Source organism: Trematomus bernacchii, unplaced genomic scaffold (genome assembly GCF_902827165.1).
Source record: "Trematomus bernacchii unplaced genomic scaffold, fTreBer1.1, whole genome shotgun sequence".
Lineage (NCBI taxonomy): Eukaryota > Metazoa > Chordata > Actinopteri > Perciformes > Nototheniidae > Trematomus > Trematomus bernacchii.
This window is the reverse complement of record NW_022987313.1, coordinates 3,276,622-3,295,550: the sequence shown is the minus strand read 5'-3', so window position 1 is coordinate 3,295,550 and position 18,929 is coordinate 3,276,622. Positions and strand designations below refer to the sequence as shown.

At 41.4% G+C, this 18,929-nt stretch overlaps 1 protein-coding gene and 1 non-coding gene across 2 annotated transcripts in view; both read left to right on the top strand.

The window, feature by feature from the left end:
- The first annotated feature begins 251 nt into the window (after positions 1–251).
- Positions 252–324, top strand: trnak-uuu. Its single transcript has one exon. It is a non-coding gene; the product is annotated as a tRNA-Lys (tRNA).
- A 1,097-nt stretch (positions 325–1,421) lies between these two features.
- Positions 1,422–18,929, top strand: part of pcnt (pericentrin) — a 37,758-nt gene continuing 20,250 nt past the window's right edge. The window contains 30 exon segments of the mRNA XM_034142254.1: positions 1,422–1,609; positions 4,853–5,029; positions 5,472–5,615; positions 6,418–6,567; positions 6,682–7,559; positions 8,550–8,909; positions 9,222–9,485; positions 9,487–9,616; positions 10,319–10,735; positions 10,817–11,035; positions 11,451–11,537; positions 11,631–11,774; positions 12,238–12,466; positions 12,631–12,710; positions 12,875–13,130; positions 13,541–13,641; positions 13,877–13,988; positions 14,217–14,343; positions 14,497–14,616; positions 14,698–14,782; positions 14,956–15,060; positions 15,534–15,645; positions 15,728–15,768; positions 15,851–15,985; positions 16,111–16,366; positions 16,490–16,640; positions 17,244–17,688; positions 17,804–18,001; positions 18,133–18,204; positions 18,606–18,710. Of these exon segments, the coding sequence (XP_033998145.1) occupies positions 1,562–1,609; positions 4,853–5,029; positions 5,472–5,615; positions 6,418–6,567; positions 6,682–7,559; positions 8,550–8,909; positions 9,222–9,485; positions 9,487–9,616; positions 10,319–10,735; positions 10,817–11,035; positions 11,451–11,537; positions 11,631–11,774; positions 12,238–12,466; positions 12,631–12,710; positions 12,875–13,130; positions 13,541–13,641; positions 13,877–13,988; positions 14,217–14,343; positions 14,497–14,616; positions 14,698–14,782; positions 14,956–15,060; positions 15,534–15,645; positions 15,728–15,768; positions 15,851–15,985; positions 16,111–16,366; positions 16,490–16,640; positions 17,244–17,688; positions 17,804–18,001; positions 18,133–18,204; positions 18,606–18,710 (5,748 nt within the window). The 5' untranslated portion in view covers positions 1,422–1,561.

Here is an 18,929-nt window from a genome sequence, read left to right as displayed (position 1 = left end):
TGCAATATGACCGAACGCTACGGTGCCGTTGAAGGTGAGTCAGTAGGATGAGTTAGCATAGCCTAAATTAGCATACGGCTAACTAGTTTACTACTAGGTAGCTGCTTTCAAAGCTCTATCTTTATCAACACAGAAAGAACTGTAACGTTGTATGTTGTAAGTGTAACGGTAATGTAACAAATGTCAAGCGAAGTTAATTAAATCTTTTCTGTGTTATGGTTTTGTAGCGTCACGTATGACTTGCCAGCAGAGCCCGGATAGCTCAGTCGGTAGAGCATCAGACTTTTAATCTGAGGGTCTAGGGTTCAAGTCCCTATTCGGGCGGAAGTTCTTTTCGCTTTCGTCTCAGCTAAAAATGTTTCCATGAAGTGAAAATGCATAGGTATATTACTTTGTTTAATTACATTTGAACCAATACTAAACGTTTAGACTCCCAGCTTTTAACCCTTCTCTGTCTCTGGTAGTTAGGTAAGTTAGGCTACTCTTACCTACCACGCCAACAGTTTGGTGAACATTTATTTTTCCTACCATACACCTAGGGCATGGTATAATCTGCTGAAAGATCTCAAATAAGAAACACGTATTAATGAATGAATTAAATTACCAAAGTAAATTGGAGAAATATCTTTCCCCAAACGATAGACTATCCTCTCACCTCTACCTTCTCCAGCAGATTACGTTTCAATGTTGACGTTTTATCAACCATAAAACTGCCATGCTAAAAATATTACACAAACTATTATTATATAATATGTTCTGTTTGTTGGAATGAAAAGACTGTTGTGTTCAATTGTCTGTTTGTTTGAGTCAGGAATTCCTTATATACAGCGGTTGCCATGGGACACACCTGTTTACCGCTGGCACTGACCAGCATAACAACATCTATGCTGAGAAACAGAAGAGGGAGTGAGACTTTCAAAACCTGTTGAAAGTCTCAACCTACCTAGGCCAGGCAACGTTACCCAATGGGGTTCAGTCACTCAAGATAACCTGCACAATAACACACGAGATTTAACTTCTCATAGTTACATTAACTTAATAAATTATGGTAATTATTACCCTGTTGTGTAAAGCATACTTTAATGTAACGGTTAACCACATCTCAGTTGACATACGTTTCGTTTCGTCGCCATAGAAACTCCTGGTTTAGACAGTCCACATCCACAAGAAAGTGAGCGAAGGTATGTTTTTGTTTGCCTTTCCTGATTGGCTTCAAGGGCCGTCAATCTGAGATTGGCGAACTGACACAGCCGTTTCATTGGTCAACGGGTCTCTCGTTTTTGAATGATGTACAAGACATGCTGAAGCAGCAAAAATCCCATTGGCTGAAGACGTGAAACGTAAGGATATGATTGGTCTGTTCATTCTGGGAAACTCGTTAAGGGCGGAGTTGCAAAGACTTGGCGGCCATATTGAATATTATCTGTTGACAGTTGTGTCTCAAAGGAAGCTCAAAGATTTAGTTTTAGCCAACTTGTGCTAGAAGTGAAGGTCTGGTGTGCTTTTAAGTTGAATAAGGACTCATGTCCCACACTTCTAATGATTTGATCCAACCAAAGAAATGGATGACGATGAACGGCAGAAGAAACTAGAAGCTGGAAGAGCCAAGGTTTGTTGCTCTTTTTTAACGCACGCTAATACTGAATGCTAGCAGTTGACGCTAGCCAACTCTTTTGTCATAGCGTTGCGTTGATCCACTGCAAACATTACACCCACTTTCACATCATCGTACGTTTTGTGTGTTTTTCATACATTTCATTTGTCCGTTTAATTACTGGTGCTCGTAACTTTATCAGGTTGCCGCGCATTTCCCGCGGGTTGATCATTAGCTGAGTTTGCACAAGGATAACGACAACAATAACACTTATGGAGTAACTTAACGGTGATCGCCTGATGATTTGAAGCACTTCTTTACACTTTGGGTTCAGCATAGACCGAAATGTACACGTATTTAGAAATAATATAGACTATTGTTTTCTTACCTCTGAAAAAAACGTTGTTATAATGTTACATTTGAACTGTCTCAAGACACAGAGCAGGTGCATCCCATGGTTTCTTTACTAGCTGTGCACATTTTAGATTGACTTTTCTTTTACCTATTGCCCGTTTGGATAAATTACAAAAATATATTTCAATAGCGAACATATCTTTCACCATTAGAGAAAAACATTTATAAAACATTTATTATTTGTATAAAGTTGAGAAACGTACAAAAGACTTGAAAATTACAAGAATTTGGTAGTAATATTTTTTCTTTTATGGCTTCTTTTTAACGAGTCTGAAAATGCTACTGTGGTGTTGTCAAAATAGAAAAAGCAAATAGCTGTGTTTACCTCAATAGAAGGCCATATTAGTTCTGCGTCAATAATAAAGAATGGTCTATCCTGCATTAACAATTGAACTAGGTCAATTGTTGTCTAAAATGTATACTTAGAAATAGGTCACCGGTCAGAGTTGCCACATTCGAAGTGTATTTCTTAGATGTGGTAGTTCAAACTCAGCTCATAGTATAAATCATTCAAAATATGCGGGTGGCACATTAATATGTTGCAAAATACTTTGGGAATATCTTAACTGAACAACTGATATTCTCTATGACAGAAAGCCTCCAACATGCCTAGAAGCCAGTCGGTAAGTATAGAAACTGGTGACTGACAAAGATATTAGACTTTGTCATGGTATTGTGGGTTTGTGGGTATATTTCTTTGCGATCTTGGTCTTCTTGCTTTTTGTTCTTTTGGGCAACCAGGACTTTCTTCAGTTTTTCTGCACCATGATATGATTGCTCTAAGCTTTTGAGAATCAATCCCACTCTTCAATCGAATGACTTGCACCACAGATGATCAAACGGTGAAGGAAATTTGTTTTGCATTATTAATTGAATGTAGTCAGGCACCTTGCAAACACTGCCATGCTGGTTGCAGGCCATCAGGTGGTGCAGTGAGCCCATGGGATTTGACAAGGTTCAACATGTTGCACTTTCTTCTCACATCAATGGTGTTGCTATGGTAATGCACTGCTGGCAGTTGCCTTTACTGTATTTGGCGCATCAAAAAGCTCTTTTTTTTTTTGCCACACTAAAAGCATGGCAAGTATGTATACAGTCAAACACAACAAAATATAATCCTGTGAGGCGTCTTGGTGTTGTCATTGTTTAGAACACAATAGTAGCTTTCATCAGTCCAGTAACATCAGATGTGGCCACAACCAGCTCCACCCAGCCAGTTAGTCAGACTCTCGGTAATGTGGAAGCGGCCTTGGGCAAAACACCGCTCATCTGGCTAATATGTTTCTCTGAGATGTGATGTGTGTGTTGTGGAAGGCGGAGGCGGTGATGGAAGGACAAAAAGGGTGAGGTTTTCAGTGACGATGAGCTTGAAAGCAGATTGATGATTTGAGGTCAAAAGCAAATTAAGAAAGGTTGAGGAAATTATTGTTTTGTCTTAAGAGACAAAATAGGAAGATGATATGGCGATGGTTGCATTGCATAGCACTAAAAAGAGTTCAGAGCAAATCTACAATGTCATTTTATAACCAGGCATGTAGCATGTGATCAGAATGAACATTGGTGCACATGCATTCACAATGTTGTTACATTCATGTGTCTCATTGCACAAAGCAACAAGTACCTCTCCCAGTGCCATACAGTCTCAAATTAAATTGAGCATGCACATGCTCTGAAGCTGCCTGCCTCACACAGAGCTCTGTCTCCTCCTCTCCATGTGAATGCATCTCCCAGTCTCCACCCTTTTTCCTTAGACTGAAGACATGCCATCCTCTTCCCAGAGTTTGTGGATGTCTCTGCACTGTACGTCGGATGTGGCGGGGAGTTTTAGGATGAAGGGTTCGGCACGATGTGCTGCTGCTTACAGACTGCAAGATCTACATCTGGACAGGGGAGCTGACCAGCTGCCTGATGAGGAAGAGCTGACAGGTCTGACCATCAGCAAGGAAGGAAGTTGATGAGTGACTGTCAGATATTTATGGAGGGATTCATGAGGGTCTCTGTCACAATGTGGACTGCTGTAATCTGATTTAAGCTGCTTAAAAAGAGAGACCGGCAGAGACAGAGAGAGAGGAAAAAGAGAGAGAGAGAGAGACACAGAGAGATGGCCTGAGGTACATTTGTACCAAATCATTCCCCCTGGATTTTGAAGCTAAATATTGTGACTTGATTGGTTATGATTTTTTTCACTGTGAATGAACTTCTCAGGATCAAATTCTTGATTATTTTTTGTATTCCCTTTGTGATTTCAAAGAGGATGTTGTAATGCTTTAAAGAAGCATCTCTTTACCAGTTTCCCTTTTTCTGATTTTGGCTTTCCGACATGCTGAGAAATTCTTACATGGATATGTACTTTTCTGTCTTTGCAGCCTTGTGCTGGTTCTGGTCTGCTGAGAGACTGTCCAATGTGTGTCACTAAATTCTGCACTTCTCTTGGGTTTATAAAGCTCTGGAGATTTGGCAATATTTAGCATCGTCACCTCAGTCTAAACTTGGATACTTCGTCAGCCTATGGTGTAGCCTATTTTGGGTGTGAGTTTGGGATTTCTTCTTGCTTCCGTGGGCACTGTCTTTTTTTTTTTGGTGCACAAGTCTGACTCATCAAAAATAAGGGCTGCCCATCTACTTTCTTCCTACAGCGAGGACTATCAACAACTTGTATTTATTACTTACTTTGTGTTATAGTTTCAGAATGATACTTTGATAACTTTTTCAACTGAGGAGCTAAATCTGGACTCCAGTTCTCTGTCACCGTTGACCCCTGAGCATCACCATGCTGATAGTGTGGTGGTGCTCAGTGGTCCTGACCTATGTGTCCGTCTACCTCTCGCTGTCCTTCCTGCGCAGCTTGCTAGCTACCGACAGAAGCGGGCGAAAGGCAACAGTGCGGGGACGTCGAAAAAGACGCAGAAGAGGAAGGGCCAGACTGTCTCGCAGAATGACGGAGCGACGCAAGGCCGACCCGTAGACGCAACTCTTTCCTCAGCCAATGACACAGAGCTGAACAAGAAGACCAACCATGAGGTACTCCACTGATCGCAGAGAGATTAGAAGTCATTCATCATTAATAGAGTTACAGAGTAGACTTAAGACATTATTTGTGTAGAATGAATGACTATTGGTTTAAGTAAAACAGCTGGTCATTTTCATCACAACAATTGAATGGGTAACAGTACTTGACCTGGAGTATTTGTCTAAATGTGTTAGCTCACTGTCTGCTTAAACAAGTGGTTTGTGCCCCCTGCTCTGTAAACATACATTAGAGAAATGGGTCACTAGCCATTACGTTGCCTGTAGGGCATGTTGTCATAGCAACCTGGTCAGGATTAACTGGCATTATTTACTGCCTTTTTTTAAAGGGAAAGTTTTTAGAGTACACATTAACTGCACTGATGTTTTCTTCACAATATTATTGGTCACAGTGGAACAAAATAAGCCTTGATTCGATACAATTTTAATCTTTTAGGAACCCCAGAAGCCGGAGAAATCAAAGGTTCAGAAGAACCAACAACAGAAGGATCAGCCCCCCGCCCTGGAGCAAAGCCCGTCCCCTGTGGAAGATATTAAAGAAGAGAAGCTGATAGCACTCACCGGCAACGAGCAGCTCAAGGTATACTCAGTCAATGATAAAACACTAACGGCGAGTTTATTGATCTCCTTGTGCATGTTAAAGCATCGGACTACTTTCATGTCTTCTAAGTAGTCCCTTTTATATTTATTTGGCTGTTGCTTTCAAATACTCAGCTGGGCTTAAGTAGGATTTTATGTGACAAGGAAGAAGGGTTTAATGTCATGAATGAACACTGCGTTATAATCCCTGGTTCTGAATTCACACATTGGAAACTGAGCTTTGAAGCTATTCTATAAATCAATGTTTCTGTTTTCATGCTGTGTTGCAGTGTTATATAGATCTGTTTGGTCATATGGAGTCATTTGTCTTCATGCTTTAGTGACCCATAAGAAAATCGGAGTCTAGTTTTGGTTTAGCAGTATGTATGATTAAGAGGCTTTGTGTAGTTGTTTTCTGTGTCATCACAAAGCCATGGGGAATGTAACTGTCTGCTTTTATGCTTGGCTGCACTGATCTGAAGATACAGCTCTGTGTGTCTACATTTTGTCCATGTGGAGAGCAATGGGTTTAAACTGGGTTTTTTCAAGTAGTGGAAAGGTTGTAAAAATAATATTCAAAGTCGTGGTACCTGAATTCAAGGCATCAAATTGTCTTGACTATAGTCTCACATTGTGTTCTAAAGGCTTAAAATTTGCTCTTTTTATTTCTATAGGCAAATTATATTCGTTCTGATTTTTTTGCAACACAGAAAATGTTCTTATTTCATATGTATTATTGCGCAAATACAGTATATCTGCCCTTGTTAAAACCTTACCCACGATTTTTTGGAATCCACTTGCAGCAGCTACAGGAGGCTGTGGAGAAGCGTAATGAAATAATTGCCAGGCTCAGCTCCAACCTGCAGGAGGCCCTAACCAGCAGAGACCAGGTTCAGCTGGAGGCGCAGTCGCTAGCTGGACAGATCCAGGGGCTGCAGAGACAGCTCCAGCAGGTAAGTGCCACTCAAAGCTAAATCTGCAGCATCACTCCACCTAAAAATATCCTCTTCACTAGTCATATGCACAGCAACTGAACCTGCATATTCTCTGGATTGTCTTTCCCACAGACCAGTGTAGAGTTTCTGCGCATCAAAAGTCAGTCGGGGGCTGAAGTCCTCAACACCCGACAACAGCATGGCCGTTGCTCCCAAGATGCAGACCTCAATCACAAGGAGGCACCATCAGGGAGTGCAGCTCCTGAGACAATATCATGTTTTGAAGGCTTCAGCACTGAGACTGACACTGCTCTGGAAAAACTGAGGGTGGAGTTGGAAGAAGAACGGATGAACAGCCAATGCATATATGCTGAACTAGCATTGGAGATGGAGAAACACCAACATGTGCTTTCTTTACTGGAGAAGGAGAAGAAAAGCAGGGAAGAGGAGCAAAAGGAAAAGGAGGAACAGCTGCAAGACCTCCACATGCAGTTTAGCTTAGTCCAAACTCAGTGCCTTGAGATGCAGCAGTACAAGGAGGAGAAGGAGAAGCTGAACAGAGAGGTGATGGAGCTGAGGAAAAGGCTTCAGGAGGAAGCCGATGCAGAGAGGGGACTCGGTGAGGAGGTGGCCAGCTCCGCACTTCGTCTCCAAAGACAGGAGGAGGAGATGCTGAGGCTCAAAGAGGAGCACAGAGAGGAGGTGGAGGGAGTCAGGCAGCTGCTGGAGGAGAGGGAGAAGGAACTGAAGTTCAGAGAGGAAGAGGTCCTGGGACTCAAGGCTTCTAAGAATCGGCAGAACAAAGCAAAAGCTGGTTTTAGTTTTGATGAAAAGGTTAATATAGACGAAGCTGATCTGGAAACAGGACCTGTTGAGCACAGCATGAATGTATCTGTGGATATTCTGATGGAGCGCTACATGTCCTCAGATCGTCCTGCACACTCTCAATCTTCAGTGGCCGGTGACAGCTTGGAGCGCTGCGGTCAGCTGGACATCTCTGCAGACTACAGGTTAGAGAACTGCTTCATGCTTTCTCCGTGTGTTTGGATTCATACTAATAATCACTTAAAGGTGGGGTAGGTAAGTTTGAGAAACCGGCTCGAGATACACTTTTTGTTATATTCCATGGAATGCTCTTAACATCCCGATAGCAATGAATATCTCAAGTGCTTTGACAAAAAATCCATAAAAAAATGTCATCTGTGGAAGCCGTAGTACTGTAAAAAGTACGACCAATCATTTTAGCCGGCCCGGCTAAAATAACTGGATGGCCTACCTGCCTGTCAGCCTTCCATCTGTGCACAAACTTATCTCGTGCCCTCATTGGTCATGTGCGCGTTCGTGTGTGTTGGAGGAGGGGCTCTGTAAGGAAGGGGCAGATTTTTTCCGGTTGTGTATTTTCAAATTCTACGCACTCGAGCTGGTTTCTCCGAAATTACCTACCCCACCTTTAAATTATCTACACTTAAATCTCAAACAACTTACAAAATGCCTAACAAAGACATAAAAAAAGAGACAAAACAGATAAAACATAAACAAATTGATACAGTAACTACAGAATAACCAATTTTAGAGAGATTATAAAAAGATAAAGTATGTTTTCAAGAGATATGAAAACAGAGCTAGTGTGCCTCATCTCTGACTGCAAAGACTTCTTAGCCTTGAGCTAGGAATTACTAACAGAGCTCTGCTGGACAATCTCATAAGGGGTCACTAGTCAGTGATGTAACCAGGGGCCAACCCCTGCTTTAATAATAACCTTCATATGAATGATCAATACTAAATCATACAAGTAACCAATGTAGAGATGCTTTAATAGGCATTTTGTGGACACTTCTGTTGGATTATGCGATTAGTCCTGTGACAGTATTTTGAGCCGTTTGAAGAGGTTTTATAAGTTGAGACAGGCATACAAGTATTACAGTACTCTTAAGTGGGATATCAAATAAATCTTGTTTATAGGCTACTTTAATCACCTAATGTGTCTTTGTACTTCTCAGTTTTGAGCTGAACAGTGAAGTGTTGGGAGATGAGCCTCTGTTGTCCATCTCAAACCGTTTCCTCGAAGAAGACGACAACCGTCATAACACCTCAACCCCTCAGTGTTCTCCTGGCATCCCTCTCCCTGATAATTCCAACCCTCAGTCTCCATCTCAGTGGCTTTACAACTCCACGCCCGACGAGCTGGAGACGAGTAAACTGTCCGAGCAGCAGTTTGAGCAGACTGACCTGGAGAAGGAGCTGCTGAATCAGCAGTGTGACGAGCTCCGTGACGAGCTGCTTCTCAAGGACCGGGACTTGAATGTGTTGAGGGAGGAAGTCATCAACACTGCTGAAGAGCTGGAGGAGGCCAGGAGCAGGTAATGCAGTTTAAAAGGGCATGTGGTTAATTGTTTTATCCCTATACATTCCTTTGTAATAAAGTTCACACACTTAACGTTTGCTTGTTTCAATGTAAAGGGGATAAAAAGAACATGTGTGTCCAAGTAAATTGCCACTGCTTTACACAAGCAGGACTTTCATTATGAGTATTATCTTAAAGTCTATGTTAAAGCGTTTGGATTAAAGTCAATTTAATAATTAAAAAAATATGAAAAGAAAAGTATCTCTTGAAAATGTACTGAAAGCAGTTCTGCCATTTGAATTAACTTTTAAAATCTTTGTATTCTCAGGTGGGGCCAGGTAACAGAAGAGCTCAGGCAGGCTCTCTGGGAACTAGAAGAGGAGAAGGAGAAGAAGAGGCTCGTAGAGGAGGAGATGAACTTGAAAGCTCACGAACAAGACAACCTGAAAAACAAACTCAGTGCCTTAATGGAAGAAAAAGAAAATGCAGTATTGTTGACGGGAAAAGAAGCTGCTGAAACCTCCCTGCTGGTTCCTGTTATAACTCCATCAGAGGAGGAAGATAAGCTGGTTGGGGAGCTGAAGAATAAGCAGGGCTGCTCTCCCGTCTCATCAGAAGCAGCAGGATCTGCTGTTGTTGTCTCAGCAGGAGATAAAGCAGCCGGCAATCTCTGCCGAACAAATCTTAGAGCTCAGAGATGACAAGCAGCTGCAGACTCTGCAGGTACACCGAGTGATAAGTGTTTTTTTGTTAACAGCTTAATAGGAAGATAAACATGTTATTCACTGCATGCAGCTTTTTTCATTTATTACTCGTCTCCATTTAGATGGCTAGAAATATTACCATTCAACAGCAGTAATCGTTTTTTTTATTAAGGCTTCAAAGCGTTGATGTCAGGGTGTCCGCGGGGTCTTAAAAAGTATTAAAAGTTGATAAATCAATTTAGCGAAAATTAAGGCTATTAAAAAGTATTAAATGGCATTTTCCAAGGTACTACATTTTGTAGCTTGTTTTCAATAAGTATATACATTGTCCAAAGAGGTTGTATTCTACAGTTTGCCTGAATGTAATCATTGCGTAGGTGTGTAGTGTGATTCTGTGTAGTTTTGATAGCGCGCGAAGCTCCGTTTACGCCGGTTGTTAAACAACATCGTTATGGGGAAATGCAAGTCTGCGTCCAAATGGTTGGAAGATAAGGAGGAAGGACAATCAATACTGTATAGTAAAGTGAGTCGCCAATGTAACCGGTTAAAACTCCAAGTGGCGATGAGGTCTTAAAATATATGGAAAGGGTCTTAAAAGGTCTTACATTTGACTTCAGGGTTCCTGCATATACCCTGTATTAAGGCTTCAAAGCGTTGGAGTAGGAAAAATATGTGTATTATTCAAAAACCTATAATATTTCCCCTTTCTTCTTGTACCAAGGCTCAATGTGAACACCTCCTGTTGAATCTAGAAGAGATGACAACAACACATAAAACCACAGCAGCCCTCATAGGTCAAAAGACTACGGAGCTGGACAGAACATTAAAGGAGCTGGAAACGACTCGTGCTCAGGTTGTAAATGTCCAAACAGAAGTGGACAGATTGCAGGGAGAGCTGGAGAAGAGCCTGGGCAGTCTGGACACTGCTGAAAAAGTGAAGAGTGAATTGGAGTCTCAGATCTTCTGTTTGAAACAAAACCTGGCCAACCTGGAGGAGGCCCAAGCCCAGACAGAGCAGGAGAGAGAGGAGCGCAGGAGGAAGGAGGAGGAGATGGACGACCAGATTAAGAAAATGGAACAAGTCTTGGAGGAGGAACTGGAACAGTTTGAGAGCCTGCTAAAAGCGAAGGATGTTGAGGTGAGATATAAGATGTGTTAATAGTTCTGTTGCTCTGTTTGAAACACTACTGCCAATATATTAACACGATGATTTGTACAGTTGTCTGAAGCGAAGGAGAAGTGGGAGGAAGAGAGCCAGGAGAAGGAGACAGAGCTCCTCGATGTGAGGCATCACCTGGAGGAGCAGAGGAGGGAGAGGGAGGAGGAGGTGAAGGCTCTCCTGGAGAAGCAGCTGTTGGCAGTTGAGGAGGAGACAGAAAGACTAAAGACATCTCACCAACGGGAGATAAAAGACCTGATGGAGAGACATCAACAAGAAGTGGGATTTACAAACTTCATACACTTGAAAGGCCATACATTTGACAGATTAATGATGATGGGATTATTTTCTGAATTAAGACATTTTAATGCATTTATTTTCATTTAAAACTCCAAGAAACCCATATTTGTTTCTCGTGCCACCCAATGATCGCTTTACTTAAGGTTATTAATTGTGTATTATGTACTATTTTTGTAAAATTGCAGGATATCGCAAAAAGCCATTCCTACTAATTTATTTTCGATACATTTGCAGTTTATATTTGGCATATTTTCTCTTACCGTCTGATACAGGTTAAATATTTGTCAATATTATATATCATAAAAAAAGTCTTAGTGCAGCATGAGTCGTGCTAACGTTTGTGTGTTCCCTCCAGTCTTGTAATATCCTTTTATGTTTATCTGCATAAAATTAGATTTCTGAGTTGAGCACCCACCTGGAGTCAGAACAGCTGGTCAACATGGAGGAGGAACAGAAGAGACAGATCAGCTTCATCAAACAGGTGTGATAAATATAACGCACAGTTGGACACTACAGTGGAAGTCTCTTAAGTTAATAAACTTTAAAATGTTATATATTGTTTTTTCTCCTCCAGGTGACTGAGCGAGAGCATGGGAGGATGCTTTCAGAGCTGTCTGCCAAACACAATGAGGAGCTTACACAACTGAGGACAGAGGTGTCCTTGGAGCTGAGGGAGAGCATGGAGGCGGCTCACCAGGCGGAACTGCAGCAGGATCAGGTATTCTATATATAAGCACACGGGCACAGTGGAACATCTTCAGCCACAGCATACTGCAAAATGTCACTTCAATCTGTCTCATTAGATTTATTTTCCTACTTCAAATGCATTTCAGAGCATGTTTTTTCCAAATAAATAGAATTTTCCTTGGTGTTGTCTGCATACAATTATCATGAAAGTAATGCAAAAGTCATATGGAGAGAATATTTAAATAAAAACAAATCAATAAATATAGTGTAGAAAAAATACAAATACTGTTAAAATATGTACAATTTATCTATTTAAAAAAAAAAAAAAGTATCTGAAGTCAATGTCGAATGTTTCACTTACTTACTTATTTCTACTTTTATATACATTTCTATGGAGAATAACAGTGTCTCTTAATTCCCTGCAATGTACAGTCATGACTAAAATAAGTAGGAGCGCTAAGATATACTGTATCGAATGCTTTCATTTCCTTTAGGTCCAAAAGAGGAGCGAGCTTGAGGCTATGCGTCTGAGCCTGACCAACGCCCACGTGTCTCAGCTGGAGCAGGAGTCTGTTCTCACCGAGGCTCAGGGCTCCCTGAGGGACACCTTTGCTCAGGAAATTGCTCTCCTAAAGGCCCAGCACCAGGCGGAACTGGACCAGATTAGACAGCAGAATAAGGAGCAGCAGGAGAAACTGCGTGAGCTGCAGCAACAACCGATGAGTGAGTGCGAATAAGATAGCTTTGCAGTTTTTGTGACAGTGTTTCTTTTGGTGTTTGCCTGTAAGTGCACTCGACATGTTTGCTATTATGGATGTGTCTAGGCCGCCCTCATTCTTTGATGTTAGTGAATCTTTTCATTTCGTTTTGTTTGTATGTTTGTTTAGATGATTTGCAGCAGCAGTGGGAGACTCTTGTTGCTCAGGAGAGAGCTGCCATGGAGGAAGAGCAGGCCAAAGACATTCAGGTAACTCTTAATAATGTTGTGCAAATGTTGTGTTTGATCACTGCAAGCTTATGATTTGAAAGCTATTTCATAACTGTCATAATTTTTGTATATTTTTAAAGCTATACCATTTTTCAATTAATTAAAAAAATGTATTTAAATCCATCTTCTTTTCTTTTTCTCAGGCTCTAAGGTCACAGTGGGATAAGAATGCTGAGAGCAGAGAGTCAAACCTCCAAATGTCTCTCTCAGAGATGCAGAACAGCCTTACTGCCACCCAGACAGACCTCACCCAGACCCTCAAAGCGCTGTCCCAGACCCAGGCAGAGCTGCAGCAGTCCGGGGCCAGGCTCCAGGAGCGCCAGACCTCCAGTAAGGAGCAGAACCAGGAACTGGAGGCGGAGCTGAAGCAGGCCTGTGCTGACAGAGATGCTGCTGCACGTGAGTTGCCTCTAGTCACTGCCATTATCCAAGGCTGCATCTAAATGAATTAATTACAAAAAATGAAAACTGTTATAATTTGTAGATAATTTGAATCTACAGAGCCTTGCCAAATAGTTCAAAGCTTCATCCATAACATTTAAATTCTAAATCCATAACCTAATGAGTCCTAATCAGCTACCTTGACACAGATCTGGAATGTAAAAACCCTACTGATACAGCCCTTTTTTTTTTTTTATCTGCTTCTCCTGCATCAAAATGGTTGCTGATGGCTGTCGTGATTTGAAAGACAACCTCATATCTGCTTATCTGTATTAAAGCTTTGTTCAAGCATGACATGCACATTTCAGACTTCTGTTGTTTATATACATTGTTTATGCCTTTCTCGCTCTGTTGTGAATGCGGCTTAGGTTCTCTAGAGGAGTTGATGTCTAGCCACAAGGCAGTGCTGCAGGAGAGAGAGCAGCAAGCACTCCACCTAGAGGAGAAGGAAGAGCAACTGAAGCAAGAGGTGAGTTCACTCGGTACAAATAAGCATTTAGTGGCCTGTATGTTGCCATTTATTTCTCATTTCAGTCCACATGCCCTATCGTTAATGAATCGATCTTCATATGTTCTTTTATTTATTTAGCTAGTATCAATCTATAACATTGTGTGCAACTCACAAAACGTTACATTTAAATTCACAAGACGGGGAGTTTTTAACAAAATAAATCAAATAAAACTGATTCCTCTCTGTGAACCAGGTTTTGCGCCTTCAGGAGGAGAGGACCTCGCTCAAAAAGAACTCTGAACAAGAAGTAGGTCAGCTGTGGACCCAGCTGGAGAGCATGAGGACCAGCCGACAAGAGTTGGGAGGTGAGAGTCACACACCAGCCTGACATCTGCTTAACAACACAGTATTTCATCTACTGCATTCCTTTGAAATACTTACCGTTAGGATATCAAAGCTTTACAAGTCAAAGGGGGGTAGAAAACATGTGGCTTCATCAACAATGGCTGTTGTCTGTCATGTGACACGCTGAGGAAAATAGAACTGCCTGCGTGTTATTTGTGCTCTTACCTTATCTGACCGTTTCCTCACAGAGCTGAAGGAGCAGCTGCTCGCCCGCTCGGCTCGCGTCGATGACATCGAGCGCCTGAAGACTGAGTTTAACGAACAAAAGCGGGAAATCAAAGAACAGAATGAGGCGGAGCTGGAGAGCCTGAGGAAGTATGAGAGCACAGTCCTAATGCATTTATTCTCTTAAAAGTCTTTCTATGTCTATGTCCAGACTGGAAATGTGATATTTAGATTAAAAACTGATATTCAAACCGTGGTTGAAATATAGAAATACCGAAACGCTTTATCTTCCTCCTCCTTTAGGTACTTTGAGCAGAGATTGCGGGCGACAGAGGAGGGACACCGAGAGGAAATAGCTCTGCTCCAGCTGAGGCTGGTGGAAAGAGCCTTGGAGGAATCTGTGATAAGAACTGCAGATGACAGGTATGTCAGTTTGTAACACCAGACACATGTGCTGAAAACATTGATCAAAACTATTTTTAATAATGGTGCCTTTGGTGTCAGTTTCAGTTCCATATCTCATGGCCAAGCTGAGGAAGAGAAGGATCATCTGTTTTCTGATGCTGTCTTCAAACTGGAGAAACACAAGGTTCGTACATTCAAAGTGGGGAGAATAAGACATTTGAAAGACCTTGTGTTTCTAGATAAATATGATATTCAGCACTTTGAAATGTCAGGTTAGACTTTCTGCACATAATAGCTGTGTTGGTTTTTGCAATCTTGATCACAAGGTATCCTTATGATGTGTTATTTCTCTCCCAGGAAGCGCTTGACAGTGTGAGTCTTCAGCTGGAGGAGAAACACACAATGGATCTTTCCTATCTACAATCTTCTATGAGCCTTTCCTTTAAGGAAGAGCTGCAACAGGTCAGACACAATCCCAGTCCTTCATCACTATTTATACCATTACAGATACAGATAAGCTGTTATGAGAGAAGCTCCTGGCACACAGTATCTCAGGCGAAGTGAAAAGGCAAATTCACAGTAATGACATTGTTTAAATAGGATATACAGTATTCACACACATTTTCAGATAATCTGTCAAGTAAGGCATTCATACTGTTGCATTTAGTTGATGGATAAAACATTTACATAAGTAGTTGATAGAGACATTCAAATTTGAACACAATCATGGTTGGAAGTCGGTGTAATTCTCTACAGTTTTAGGAAAGTTCGAAAAATGTATTAGTGGGGGCGCTGTGTCTAGACAAAGTGTAAAGAATGTGGGCAGAGGGTGTTTTCCAAGCTATTTCACCATTCATCAAGCAGTTATTTTAAAGTGTATATAGGCCCTTCTACTTTATAATTGTCTTGTTATAATATCATTACTTATGCTTTAGGTGCAGTCGGACATCACAGACCAATACTATGAAGAGCTGCAGGAGCTGAAGACTCGTCATGCGATGGAGCTGGAGCAACTCAGAGCTAAGCTTTCTGACCATCACGTAAAAGGTACTTCACATTAAAACATGCATTCATGGCATTCAGAGGTTGCTCAAATTAAATGACAACTTCTCAAATCTATTTATTGCAGAGCTTACCAGAGCTCATTTAGAGGCAGCCCGGCAAGTTGAGGTAAGAATTCGATAAACTCAATCAGTCATTTATTGGATAGATTATGGAGCATATAATGACATTTCTTGGCGATTTTACTTAGGTGGAGGTTGAACAGAGGATGTGGTGTCTCACTGAGGAGCTGCATACAAGGATGACCATCATCCACACTCTGGATAGCAATCTGGCTGCATTGAGTAAACAACATGATGCAGAAATGCAAAGGAACACACAAAAGGTACACACTTTGACAAATATGTATACTAGACCAATGTAAATATATCAGAAATGAAACCGAAACACAGATTTAATGATGCAAAATGAGAATTGAAACCGTGTCACATATGTATATGTCTCTGCCAACTCTTACAGCTGAAACAGGAGTTTGCTGGTGAGCTCGTCCATCTGGAGGAAGCTTTGAAACAGGAGAGGGAGGATGTGCAGGAGGAGAGGAAGAGGTGGAGAGAAGAACTCCAAGAGAAGCACCAAGCCGAGCTCTCTGCACTGAGGTCAGAGCTGGACAGAGAGATGGAGAGCGAGAGGACACGCCTTGAAAAAGAACTTCATGAGGAGAAGGAGAGGTTAAAAACTCTACAGGCTGCCCTGGACAATGATGAAAGTAAGACACATTTTCAAAACTCACATGCGTCATTATAAGTTTCTGATCAAATCAGAAAAAAATATAATGAATTTATGATGTGGTTCTTCATCATCTTGTAACATGTCGCGTGTTCTCTTTTAGGCCCACAGGTCTTGATAGTGCGGCAGAGACTGGAGGCCCAGTACGACGGTGAGCTGCAAAGAGCAAAGAGCTGCATGGCAACAGAAGTCAAGGAGCTCACTGCCCGCCTCCAGGAGCAGGGAGAAGAGCGGCTGCACCAAGCTCAAGAGAGGTGAGTTTCACTGGGGCTTTGGATCCTCAAGGTTTGATTGTAGCTGCTCAGTGGTTAGACCTTGACACATGAGTCAGATTTGAATTGCTGTATTAAATAAGATTTGTTTTTATAGATGTTTATCCTATCGTATGGTTGGATTTCCAAAGAAAAAACATGCATCTGAAGAGGTGTAGATTAGTTAGTAGGTTATTAGTTCTGCAACTACTACTCATTTGGCATTTGAATTAAATGCATTAAATCAGCAATACAATTTCATTGTGACTTATATTATGAATATGTTTTACTCTAGTTCAAATAAAAAAAATCTTCTTTGTTGTATGTATTTGTGACCATCAGTCCAATAGTATTTATTTAATTTCCAATAAAATGGCAAATCTCATATTTGACCAACATATACATGTATTATAATTTTGTTCTACTCACTATAAATAATAAAGGTCGCTAAACCTGATTTTCATTATATTCTGAAATGCAACAAGTCACTGGGGAATGGTGTGTTTTACTTTTATATCCTAACAAATTCACCTCCAGTTTCATCTTGATGACCCATGGGAAATGCTTTTGTTTTTTAAACATGTGTTATTTTGTCTCTGTGTTTAGGTTCCAAGATGAAATAGCAGCGTTGGAGCAGAGTTTGGCCCAAAAATATGAAGTGTCTCTGGCAGAGCTGAAGAACAAACATCAAACTGAGCTGGAGCATGAGAGGGCAGCAGTGCTGAACAAAGAGAGGGACACACTCGATGCCAAACACAAAGCACAACTAGACTCACTCGGTGCCAGCCACAGAGATCAGCTTACTGCTACGGCCGTTGAGCTCGAATCCAAACACAGCGCTGAGCTTGTCGCCTTGGAAGCCGCCCTCGATTCCAAACGAAAGGCAGACATTGAAAGTCTGGAGGGCGTTTTGAAGGAGACCAATCAGGCTCAGCTGGAGGCTTCAGAAGCGGAGTTGACTCGCAAACACCAGGAAGAGAAGGATGAGCTCGAAATGAGGATGCTGGGTAATATGGATACTTTGGAGTCCACATACCTTAAGGAAGTACAAGTAAGGACACTGAATGTGTAATGTTAAGCCTTGTGTTATTATACAATACTGCCATTTAAGAGTCTTTTTCAGTTTTGAGTACTTTTTTTTTAATGCCATTTTCTTCTAATCTTAGGCACTGCGTGATGAAATAATACAACTTGAAGAAAGACATTGTCGAGGCCTGAATCTCCAGAAGTCAGAACACAGGCAGGTCATGGAGCGCCACGCATCGGAGCAGCTGTCCATCAGGGAGGAGTTGAGGAAAGAGCTGGCTCAGCTGCACATAGAGAAGTTTAGTGCCATGGCAGCGGAGCTCAGCCACGTGCACAAGGTGAGAACTGAAGAGGGTTGGTCGAGCCCCTTGCTAACATCTGCTATAACGTGAAATGATTTAATTCAAAGATAAAAATGCATGTATTGACAACTTTTTCAACATGTTTTTGTCACAATTTGTTCTTTCAGACTGAGCTAACTGCTCAGAAAGAGGCCTTGGATATTGAACACTGCAAAGCACTGGAGACCCTCAAGAAGCAGGTACTTACCATAGCTCCTCCTTGTTCTTAGCTGAGCAAGACAGAGAATATTTAATTAAAACAGTTCAGTCGTGCTGTTTTGCTCTCATTGTTCTCCATGAGTTTGTAATGAAGCCCTGGTGCATTTTATACTGAAGGAGCACTGCGATGAACTGAAAGAAAAGCTTTTTAATTGTTACATTGCTTGTCAGCAAACCATTCATATGGTAACTTTGGAGACAATTTTGCTTTGTGTGCACTGTTTAATGTGGCATGCAATTATGATATGATATGATCTTATTATGTGAGAGAAATGTTTTGGACAAAAGAAAATATATCTTTTTATTTTAGTCCTGACATCTCTGATTTATAGATTTTTCGTTCACCAAGATTAACATTTTCTTTACAACCTGTGTCTCTCAGGTTTTAGAAGTTGAGCAACAGCACAGCCTTGCTCTTCAGGAGCTCTCACAAACCTGCACAGCTGACAAAGAGCAACTCCTTGCACAGCAGCAGCTCCAGCTACAGGTACAAGTCAAGCATTAGTGAGAGTAACAGTACCTCTTTGTGTATCTGAATCTGTCTTTTACATCATGAGTTACCATTAATCCTGTCCGGCCAGCTGTTTTTAATATTTATCATTAGAGCTCTGGCCTCTGTGGCTCTTGCAGCCCAGGGGAAGGGATTACACAGAATGATTGTTCATCCTTCATAATGGTCTTTTTATATTAAGAGGAACAGAGGTTA